The 12,067-nt window shown below is 43.2% G+C and overlaps 2 protein-coding genes across 6 annotated transcripts in view; both read left to right on the forward strand.

The window, feature by feature from the left end:
* Window positions 1-12,067, forward strand: part of Pura (Puratrophin-1-like) — a 53,791-nt gene that overhangs the window by 19,195 nt on the left and 22,529 nt on the right. For all 5 annotated transcript variants that reach the window (XM_089260346.1, XM_089260344.1, XM_089260345.1 and 2 more), the window contains exons 4-5: window positions 7,710-7,833; window positions 8,350-9,198. In XM_089260346.1, the coding sequence (XP_089116472.1) occupies window positions 7,710-7,833; window positions 8,350-9,198 (973 nt within the window). The remainder of the gene's footprint in view (window positions 1-7,709; window positions 7,834-8,349; window positions 9,199-12,067) is intronic.
* On the forward strand, window positions 10,022-11,257 carry LOC108651297 (uncharacterized). The gene is made up of 3 exons (XM_018100876.3): window positions 10,022-10,185; window positions 10,240-10,413; window positions 10,500-11,257. The coding sequence occupies exons 1-3, from the start codon at window positions 10,108-10,110 to the stop codon at window positions 10,878-10,880; spliced, it is 633 nt and encodes a 210-aa protein (XP_017956365.1). The 5' UTR covers window positions 10,022-10,107; the 3' UTR covers window positions 10,881-11,257.

Consider the following 12,067-nt stretch of genomic DNA (forward strand, 5'->3'; position numbering starts at 1 on the left):
ACGTTATTTTTGCATTTGTCAAGTTCAAACAAAGCGTTGCTTGTTTATGACACTAGACAACAAAGCAAGGTTGCGGTACGGCTTAAGAGACTTGCATTTAAATGAATGGCAAGAAGTTGCGGAAAGTTCAATGTGAAATTGGTTTTAGTTGTGGAGCCAAACAAAGATTTGCATGTACGAAAAATTGAAAATTTATAAAGAGCAGAGAGTGTGAACTTTCTAGAGCGTCTTTAAGTCTAGCTGAAATACTTGTTTATAGCTCGTAGCTGAATTTGTTATATTAGAGGCGGTCTCGTGAATCTTAACTCTTCATATTTGCTCTAATCTTTAAATGGGGTCTAACATGCTAAAGTCTATCATTGATAAAGACACAAGTCTCAAGTAGAGATGAACGTATATATACGTATGATGAGCTTTGTTGATCCTATTATGTTCACATCTTATTCATATCTGCAATATATCGTCAAATTAATTAGTAATATTTCTTCATTAGTTTTGTAGCCTATTGTATATTTATATCTCTCATTGCTGAGTGCTTAATGTGCTTTCCCCCATCTGTATCTATCTGTATCTGTATCTGTATCTATATCACAAACCTTACTTTCAATTTTTCTAAATTTTAACTTTAAGTTTTCAGCATGTGCTTTCATGCACTTTACAGCTTATTCACACAGCTGTCTTCAGATATCTTAGCAAAGATAGCAGCCAATAAACACATTTTCCAAGAATTTGGAATAGATTTAAGCAAACCACCTGCTGGCGATGCTGCATTAGTTTTAATAGACTTGACGATTGTCAAATGTTTTCTAGATACTAAAAAGTCTTCACCATAAATGATGTTCTATTCAGAAGATACTTTAGCTTATATATTATATATAATTATTATTATATATATTATACTAGCTTACCCGGCGAGCTTCGTACCGCCTAACAGTCAAAGAATGTCGTGTTACCTTTTAGCTGAACAATATTAATATAGATATACAGACATTCACAAATCCATCATCCACTCCCATAGCTCTCTTACATTCTCCTCTTGCCCAGAACTTGCAGTGCAATCGTGTAGCACAGTGTAGTCGCTTTTTGTCTACAGACTACAGCGACACCTTGCCTGGAGCCCAGTTGTGAGTGGGATGTCAGATTGTGCGCCACCTTCGTGATTTGTGGCTTAAGGGCATATGTGGCAGCTGAACCGCCAAGGCAGCCAAGGCAGCCAGAGCTGTGGTGCTGGTGGCCCGTTGGCCCGTTGGCCCGGTGGTCTCCGACTCCTGGTCAATGCAATATGCGTCCGTCCGTCTGGCTGTCTAAATGTTCCTACGTCTGTCTTCATGTCCCTGTCTTTTGTCCGTTTTAGCCGCCGGATTAGCATTGAAATTGACTTCGTGCTGTGCTCATTAAAATTTTACGTGCATAAAGTTGATTTCGATTTGCCCGACGATGTCGTTGTCGATGTTATTTCGACTTCTTCAGCTTGTTGTTGTTGTTGCTGTTGTTGTCTTTGTTGCTGTCCACGTCCTTATATACTCAACCTCCACCTCAAAGTCAATGTCTTCTAATCCCCCCACAAAAAAAAAAAAAAAAAGAATAAAGAAAAACGAAAAACAATTACATTTCGTGGTTTGCGACCAAGAACTTTTCCTAGAAACTGCGAATGAGCAAATTTGAAGCTCAACAAATAGTAAAAGAGAAAAGGCTACTGCTGCTGCTGCCTGTTTGATTTTCAAATATCGAATTCTGACTTCCTTATTGGCCAAAAAAGCAAATCGCATGCCTGGAAAACCCTTTCGACTTTACTTATTGGCTTTACTTTTAATGTGTTTGCCAGTCTCTCTCCCTCTCTCTCTCTCTCTCTCTCTCTCTCTCTCTCTCTCTCTCTCTCTCTCTCTCTCTCTCTCTCTCTCTCTCTCTCTCTGTCTCTATCCATGTCTGTCTCTGTTTGTGGCAAGTTTATGAACGTTTTTGGTATTGATGTTGGCTAACAACATTTTCAATTACCCGACAGAATCAGAGTCCAGACCTCGAGTCAAGATCATCTTTCAGCTGTTGTTGTTGTTGTAGTTGTAGTTGTTGTTGTTGTTTTTCAGTTATTATGCCATGAGGCTATAAAAACTCGTTTTCAGCTGATTTGTTGTTGTTGTGGCTGTTGTTGTTGCTGTGTTTTGCTTTTGCCGAAGTTCATGATCAGCTGTGAACTGAAAGTGGTTGATTGGAGCAGCAGCAACCACCGAGCACCACAGCAGCGAGGCAGTGCGGCATCTGTAGAATATCAGCTCTAAGTTGTACCGGTTTTTGCTGTTACTCGACGGCAATTGTACGTCGTAATTGAGCCGCATCGCATCGCATCGCATCGCATCATTGTCTTCATCTCGTTGGCTGTCTTTAAGCGTAGTGCCTCAACTGTTGCATTACGTTCGCTGTGCACTGATGTAATCGTAGCTGCTGCTTTGATGTTGCCACGAAATCGAAAATCTTTAGCAGTTGCCTGCCTCCCGTCTCCTGCTGCCTCCTGCCGGTTGTTATCTTAAGCCCGTTAAGTTGACAGGCTGTGAAGTGCCTGATTCGCATATTTTATTCCAATTTGTTGCACTTCTCTGTTTGTAGAGCATTCATGCTGCCCTATAATATTTCAACACTCAATCGATATGGCCAGTGTTGTACTTCCTGCTTGCTGTTTGCCTAAATCATCTTCATCTGGCTGCCAGTGCCGCGCTTTGAAGAAATTGCAACAACAGCTGAATTTGGCATGCCATCAGCTCAGTTGAAGATGGGAAGGGGGCCGGGGGCCCAGAGGCAAGTGGGGGTTGCAGAAGTTCGTCTGCCTTTGCATTCCGGCCATGCAGCGAGCATGACAGCCTAGACCTGATCTATTTTGGTCACGCTGCGCCTTCTGCTGCCACCATCCTCAGGCAGCTCCAGCAACATGCAAAATATACATAAATATGCCACATTACACACATACAGAGTGTGTGTGTATGTGTATGTGTCTGTGTGCTGCTCCTGCTATTGCAAAACAAACAATTTGTAGGTGTGGCTGCGCCCTGGCTTTGGCCATTGCCAGTGGTGCTGTCGGTGGCGGCGGCGGTCTTGATGGCCGTTCTGGTAGATGAAGCGGAAATGTGACGTTGACTGCAATAAATTCACTCGCTTTTGTTTGTGCAAAAAGTTCAAAAGAAACGCAGCGCTAAGCGCATTGCAGATGGTGTTCAATGGAATGCCAAATGTTTATGGTGAGATAGATAAATATCATCTGAAATTCTGATATTCCGTGGTTTGAAATCATTTGTAAAAAGCAAAAGCGTTTCCTTTTTTGTTAAATATTTAATTGAAAATATTTAAATTTGCATAAAAATAACTTCATATTAACCTAATGTAGCTCATTAAAATTCCTGCGCTGTGCTAAGCTTTGACTAATTGACTGCAATTGATTTAAATATTTATGTTTACTCAGTTCACATTTCTTTGCATTCTTAAATGCTAAGTCAACCAATATTACCAAGTTAAAGTAATTGACTGCAATTGAATAACGTTCGTCTCTTGTGCTTGCAAGTGAAAATGTTAACTAAAGAGACCTCATTAAGAAGACATTGAGAAATCGCTGCTTTCTCGTTTGTTCATAAATATTACTCTTTGCTTAATTAGATTCTATTCATTTTTGGGGTCAATATGTTTAGCTAGATTTAAGTCAAATATTTATTCAGAAGTGATTATTAATATCACAGCGAACAGCGTTGCTTGCCTTAACATTCGTTGGCTTCTGTTCAATGCTGTTAATCATATTAGCAGCATTTTAGTTCTTGCTGGGAAAATGTTAGCTTAACAGCTCTCCTTCTAGCACTGTTAAAAGACTCATTTGTGTCATTCTTGTAAAGCTAAGCTTTATGTTAATATAAGTTTTCTTTAGTACAATGCTGTTAAGCATGCAGGTATTATGTTAACTTGTTTGGGTTAACATCAATCGCACGTATTGAGTGTATTAACAGTGTCTGATATAATTGGTAGACCTTAACACTGTTAGCTTAACAGCTGAGTAGCTTGCGCGTTATGTTATGTTAATTTCTCTTCAAATTAAATGACCAATTCGCTTAGGCTACTTAACATCATTAACAGAATTTAATTGTTCAGGCTAATCACATGTTAGCTCGGCAAACTCTTTACAATTTCATATGCTTCACGAATTATGCAATCACTTTCTTCACTTCAAAGCGAATTCTCCAATTTCCCTCACACCACGCCCACATTTCATAATATTTTTCTACGTAATAATTTGCGAGCTGCCAAGCCAAAAAAAAAAAAGAAATGTTAATCAATACCCTTAACAAATGGGCTTCAATGAATTTCCCATGGCATTAGTCACACCAACGGCCACTCGAGAAGTCCGCCGCCAGGGACAGGCAAATATCAAATTGATTCGCCAAATTGACGGCCTTCTGTCGAAACGGATTTCTCATGCTGCTTGGCTTTGGCGGCAAACGCGGCGTATGTGTAATTAAAATTGTTTGTGCCGGCGGCACTTTTTGGCCAGGTGTGGCCCTTTTCGCCAACATGTTAATTACTCTTGGAGCGCCACAAACAGAAGGAGCAACAAAATAGCAAAAACAAAAATAGAGAAGCAAATTTCCAAAAAATTACAAAAATAGCAAAATTACAAAAATAGCAAAATTACAAAAATAATAACGAAAATGAAACTGGGCGTCGGCGCACCCCACAACAATTGTCTCCGGCCAGCGGGCAGCGGACAGCGGCTAACGGCCAACAAGTTGTGTCTCTGTTTTCGTTTTATATTTCTATAATTTATTAAGAAAACAAGCCAAATGCAGAGTGTGCGACTGAGGGAGTGTGTCTGTCCCGCTGTTCCCCTGTTCCCCTCACGTTCCGCCTGCCAACCTTCCCATCGTTCCTGTCCATGCAACGCGCCTTTTGCATGCGTAATTTGTGCTGCACTGACGGTGGTCCCAATGGCCCCGTCATCGGCCCAGTCTGCGCCGCTCCGGGTGCGACGGCACCCGCACTGAATAATTGCCATAGGCTGGGCGCCACACGATAGCGGAACAGACACTACAGGCAGAGAGAGAGAGAGAGAAAGAGAGAGGGAGAAAGAGAGAGGGATAGAATGAATGAGACTGGGACATGGATTCGTAGTCGAATTCGGACTCGGATGTATTTTTGTATATGCATAAAAATATATGTACATATATCTGTATCTTGATCTGCATATATGCTAATGCCAACTGCTTGTCGGCTTGATTACTCATAAAGTGCGCTGAAAGATACGCAATACCCTGTGAATTGCAGTGGGCAGGGGTATGCTACAAATATATATAGTATAGGGAAGAAGTTGACGTGGTTGAAGTGGTTAAATATGTTACAGATGAGCTCAATGTATCCAATAATGTAATACCCTCTACTTATCCATTAAAGGGGTATGCTACTTACATAGATGTATAAAAGAAAATATAGAAATTTAAATAGAAAAATCTCAGACGAACTAGGAGAATAATGTTATTATAAATATGTTTTAATAATCAATATATATATTTCATAAAAATACCCTTTAATCCATCAACATAGAGCCAAGCCCAGTGAACACGCTTTAAATATAAATGTCAAACTGAAGCAGACCAACACTCATGATAATATGATGCCTCACAGGGTATCTCTTACTCGTTCACTTTCACTCCTGCTCCATTTGAAGCCTATAAATATTTATGCGATCTTTTTGCGTGGACAACACGAATTGTAATTTAGTTTTCAACATCAAAGGCGTGGGAATGAGCCACAGAAAAAAATTAAAATTAAAATGAAAATGAAAAGAGCAACAAAATAATAAAATAAAACGAAACTGAACGAAACGGCTCAGCCTATCACAATGATAAATGCGTTTGTTTTTGCCGAATGCCGAATCCTTTCAGACAAATCCTCGCAGATTTATGGAGGGCAACAAAAAATTATAACAAAAAACGAAACGAAACGAAATGCCAAAAGCCTCGAGGTTCGAGCCTAAAGCGAATGCCGCCAATGGAACGGAAATTTGTCGCCGCAGCAAATTGAAAACGAGCCGCAGCTGACTTTGAAAGCCAAAATGGGCAAAAGAATTCTAACAAAAAAGTAGCTAAAAATAAGAACTGAAATTGAGGCATGTGGCGGCGCAGGGGCGTGGCACGGCAGGGGCTGACAGGCAGAGAGCGGCGGCTCCGGCTCCGGCTGCGGCTTCGACTTCGGCTTTCGATGACAATGACAAGCGGCGTCCGAGCGACGCGCGCATTTGGGTCAATGACGACGAAACCGAAGCGACGACGATGCCAATGATTTAGAACCTAATATTGAAGAGCAACAACAACAATAACAACAACTGCAGCAACAACAATGCGAGTCTGATCTGGAATTGGCGTTCAATCAAGCTGAAAATGTTGCATGAGAGCTGGCATCATTTTTAGCATGTGGCGACAGCGGCTTATACAACATGAATCTGACTAAAGGGAAGTTGTTGTTGTTGTTACTCTTGTTGTTGCTGTTGTTGTTGCTGTTGCTGTTGCTGTTGCTGTTGTGTGTGTGGCGATGATCATTTTGTTCAATCGATTGTAAACGATGCGTTGCGATCGTTTCGCTGCGGCTTTGATCAAATGACAAAATTGATCATTTTCTGTTTGAATGGATTTTGGAGCAGTCGCTTCGGCACTGCCCCGCTCCCCGCACCCCTTGTACCGCCCGCACCCTGGCCCACATGCAGCGCGGCTCTGTGCTGCCAACAATTGATTTATGTTGGCTGTTGTCTCCCTCTCTGTCTCTCTCTCGCTCTCGCTCTTGCTTTGTATGCTGTGTGGGGTCTCTGTTGTGTGGCATGTGCAACAGCAACAACAACAACAACAACTATCAAATAGCAGAGCTTTTGTGTTGAGTCAAAAGGTGCTATAAATCAAGCCAAATGTGAGCGCACCTCCAATTCGTTTGTTGAGTGAAGGTTTTTCAGCTGTTGTTGTTGTTGCGCATTTTCCGCAAATTAACAACAATGCGCAAAACATTTTCGCCTTGCAACAATTAATAGCGCACTCCGGCAGTCAAGTGCAGTCAAGTGCAGCCACAAGGTCCAAAGGTCCCCACAAAGAGTCTGTTGCAAGTCGCTTTTCTGAGTTGCAAGTTCGATTTCACATTCCCGTAGGGGTGAAATCTTGTTGTTTTATTTTTTTTTTCTCTCTCTCTGTATTTTGTTTACGTCGCGTTTTGTTTTTAGTTTCTTGAGCCTGTGGGTAATGGCCAAAAATTAGCTAAAAATTGCTAAAGTTTGACTTGCATGATTTATCTATAATTTTGCATCGCGACTCGCCACGCGGCCCAGGCCCGGCACTGGCATAGTCGCCATCTGATAGGCCCACAGTCAAATACACATAGAGAGCGAGGGAGAGAGAGAGAGGGAGAGAGGGAGTAAGCGGGGGGAATACCTCTACTATGCATATCTGACAGCCTGGGCCATTTTTAATGCGCTTTTCAGTCTAAGCGATTTGAAGTTTTCGTTCGGTTCGGTTCGGTTTGGTTTCGGTTTCGGCTTCGGTTTCCTTTTTGCAGCTTAACACTTGCGGGTGTTGTTGTCTACATAATTTCAGTGCAGTCGCAGCCTGTGCTGTGCCCCGCAACATGTAATCGTCGTAATAATAAAAATTTGCAAATGATTTCGTTACTCAATCTTCAATCTCTTTCATTGGCTATCGTTGCAGTCCTGGTTATGGCATGCCGGCTGGCCGCTGGCCACATCCAATGGAGCCCTCGTACTCCAGCTGAGCGACTCTGAATTCGCGCACGCACTCCAACCCGCCGAGCTCTATCTGTGTGTCAAATTGGGTAAGTGGAACGAACTAGTCATGGAGATCTACTCAAAAAGGCTATAACTATATAGATATATGATTAGCTAAAGGGAGGACTATGATTGTAGAGAATAAAGAACAGAGAATCATGAAGAGAGATGAAAGAAGAGTGAAATGAGAAAGGAGAGAAGAGAAGAGAGACAAAAATCAGAGAGAGGAGTAGAGACAAATGATGAAATGATAAAATATGAAGAAGAATATTTGAAAGACAAACTCATATCAATATGCAGTGGATAGTATAATGATCATTACTATATCTTACCATACACATATATCTCAGATATATGCATCCAATTTATTTTTAAAACAATCTCAATTTTTACCTTTAGCATACTCCACTAAAAATAGTTTCTCAGTTTGCTTTGCACTTATTCCAACTGATTACAGGCGACGCAGGGCAATTAATCTCTGTGAATTTACGACTCTATATATACACTCTCAACTGTTTTATCGGGCTTCATTAGTCATATTTGCACTTCCTTTTTCCTTTCAGATTCTGACGCAGAGGCCACACCGCAGCTTTATGTCGTTTGGCGCTCGTCCGAGCAGCAGCAGCAGCAGCAGCAGCCAGAGGGGAGCACACAGAGTGGAGGGCAGAGCAACTGCATTCATATCGATTACACAAAAACGCAACAGCAGCCACTGAGCCTGCTGCAACTGGAGATGTCAATGGCAGCCATGGGAGCAGCAACAGCCACAGCAACAGCAACAGCAGCAACTGCTGCAGCAGGACACGCACAGAGTGCGGCACAGGAGAGGGCGCAGTTTCAGGGTGAGGCTAACGAGGCCATCGAGTTGCCGCAGCTATTGCAGAATTTGCTCGTGAGCGTCGAGCGCAGCATTGAGCGCGTGTCGCTAAACGAGCTGCAGATGCCGCTGGCACTGCACGAGGATCAGCTCGATGAGGCCAACAACAACAACAACAGCAGCAGCAACAGCAACAGCAACAACATTGGATCGCCAAAGTGCGCACTGAGGCGCAGCGATTTAATTACCAAAAACAAACTGTTCAACAATCGTTACATGCTCCGGCGTCTGACCAATCGACAGGATAGCATGAACTCCACCTCGTCGGGCAACAGCAATGCCAGCGAGCGAAGCAGCACCAGCTCAAGCGCCAGCGAGGAGCTGCATAGCCATCTAAGCAACAACAACAACAACAACGGCAATGGCCATGGCAACTGCAACCACAGCAGTAACACCACCAACAACAACAACAACAATGCAGAGCTTGTTGCATCGACATCGCCTGCCTTGCCGCTATTTTGTTTGGGCAACTCATTTCCGCACATTGACAGCGACGAGGAGGCCACCGATGCTGGCGAGAAGCGACAGACACGCGGTAAGTCAAATGCCAGCGCGACGTATACGTAATGTATTGCATTACGCATACGCCAAGCAGCCCAGCCAATGCTCCACTTGCTGCGCTTATCTCAATTGCTGGGCGTTATTTCTATTTGCTTTGCCGTTTTTGTATGCTATGCAAAGCGCCACGCCCACAGCTAAACAATATTCAATTAAACGCCCCGCAGCCAGAGCTGCACTGCAATTCACTTTGAAGTTGGCAGCCGAACTCGAAGTCGTAGTCGAAGTCGAACTCGGTCTGCGCTAATAGCACGATTTCAGATATCGCGCAAATTTAGCGCTAATTTGATATATTTTCTGTGCATAAATTTGTGCTTAACATTTAATTCAATTAAAGCGACGCCGATCGTGGAGCTTTGTTAAGAATTCTAGCGAAAGTATGGACGAGTTTAATTTGATTAATTATGATTTCGTTCGCTGGCTGAATTCGCGGTTTTCATTTGAAAAAAAATTGATTTACTGTGGGGAAATATTCATAGAGAGTTCATCTTGTTGATGTCTGGTTTGAATTAGGGTCGCGAGAGCTTCGCAGCTGAAGATCTAATTGTGATTCATTCAGAGTTGGTTTTCTTACTCTCACTTTCATTGAAGCAATGTGAACTATCTGCTTAAAATATTATAAAGGTTTGCAATTCATTTACGTTTCATAAGTAATCAGAATGTAAGCTTCAACTTTCTCTTCTACTGCTACTTCTACTCCTACTTCTACTTCTGCTTCTACTTCTACTTCTACTTCAAAGAAACATATTGGGCATCGAAAACACTTTCAAACCTTCAGAAACTGAACTCTAAAATTCTACGCTCTTTTAACATTTTCTAGATCAATCACACCCTCCCTTAAGGCCTTATGGCAACATAGTTAATACCAAAATACCGTAGCGTAGTGATGTGCGTTAAGACCGCCTGGGAATGCACGAGCCAGCAGTTGACTGGAGCCTGTCTCATGCTCAATGGGGTTTTGACGGTAAATGTGATGTGCAAAACTATGTCAGTCAGCATCGAAATATCCTCAGTCTAGTATTTGTATAGTGGCACGTTATTCCAATTTGTCTATGTGACGGTCAAAATTGGCAAAGTTTATGAGTTTAGCACACTTTATGTGCTCATGTCGTGGGTGGAGGGCGTTTGCGTATTTCTGCTGCTCCTCGACCTCTGCTGGATTTGCTGTCGCATGGGCAATCTACTGCTGGCGGTAAGTGGAGGGGGACAAAGAGAGACAGAGATAAAGAAAGAGAGAGAGAGAGAGAGAGCTACTCTAATGAATTCCCGATTCCTTAGTCCATTATAGTTTGCTTTTCGTTGGGGGTCTTTCTGCTCTTTGCCGGCAGCTACAGCGTCATCAAGTATACGGATGTCTATGTGGTAGTGCGCAGCTTCTACACCGACAATCTGTGGAACTATGAGATCGTGTACCACTGCTGCGGCATCGATGGCCCCTTCAACTATGGCAATGTAAGCCAGAAGGACACTGTGCCAGCCTCGTGCTACCGAAAGCAAGTGGAGACTCCCGAGAATCTGTATAATCGCGGCTGCCTTTTTGCCACAGAGGATAGCTGGTTCTGGTTCGTCTTTGCCAACTGCTATTGGTTTGCCTTTGTGCTCTTCTTTGTGAATCTTATCACCCACTGGAAGCTGAGGAAACGTCTCAGAGACTACTGAACAACAGAAGCTATCGCAATTTGGCTTGATAAGATATATCGTATGTATCAGTGGATAGATCGCAGCTTTTGCTTTCGATATCTTGTCCACTTGCAAGCCGTTTCAATTGCTCGACTGTGTGCCCCGGGAGTATAGAATGCGTTGCCAACGCCCACGGCTCGACCACAAAAGCCACACAAAAAGCCATTAGCCATTAACAACGGCGGCCCACAGCATCCGCCAGGCGTTGGTTAACCACAAAATATCGTTGTCTCCATGACAGCAACTACAACAACAACAACAACAACATCGGCAGCTGCAACAGCAGCAACAACGGTGCAAATGCCTTTTAATTTGTCAAAGCCTAAAATATGAAAATTAAATGAGAAACCAAAGCAGTGCAGTGCGCACAGTGGTGCAAGACTATGTAAATATATAAATTGAGCAAAAATTCTATCCATATGGATCTTTGCTTCTATGTATCCCAATTGGAATTATTCTATATGCTAACACCGTCTATTTCTACTAAATGTTTCTTATTGGGCTGATAGAGAGCTTGCTTGGTATTAGAACCCGGATCCCACTGCTACCTATATCTAGTACTAGAGCAGTACTTCTAATCAGTCTTCACATTTGTATACTGTCAATTCGTCATGTTGAAGTCGACATTGACATTATATCATCGACTGTACCTGCCTCTGATTCGTACCCGGATAGCTGAGCCCTCTTCCATTACGAATTCAAGCCCAGCTCGCGTCATAAAAACTTCGCCAATCGGGTCAGCGAGTAGCTCTGATTGGCAAACACACACCTTCGCTGATTGGGTTAGGGCTACGCCTCGCTTAAACGCTGCGCAGAGATGGCTATCTGGCACCACTGTGCGCCGGAATGCGATCGACTCGCAGTCGGATTTCGGGCGTGTGGGTGCAATTTGCAAGCGTGCATAAATCAGCCGACAAGTGCGGGGGCAATTGTGGCCAGGGTATTGAGTTACATGCTTATGCATGCAATGCCACCATGCCGAGCACCTGGCCAGCATTTGTATGCAGCGAACAGGTGGTGCGGCCGCAGGTAGTGCACACAGAATTTGTGCAGACGCTGCAATGTGTCGCATTTGTTGCAAGCGCAAAATTGTCGCACGCGAAAGTGCCCAGCTCGAAATTAATGGGGTGCCCCCTCCATCCAACTGGTCTGGCCACGCCCCCTAG

Source organism: Drosophila navojoa, chromosome 4, assembly GCF_054131105.1.
Source record: "Drosophila navojoa isolate 15081-1374.11 chromosome 4, UAZ_NAV_1.0, whole genome shotgun sequence".
NCBI classification, from domain to species: domain Eukaryota; kingdom Metazoa; phylum Arthropoda; class Insecta; order Diptera; family Drosophilidae; genus Drosophila; species Drosophila navojoa.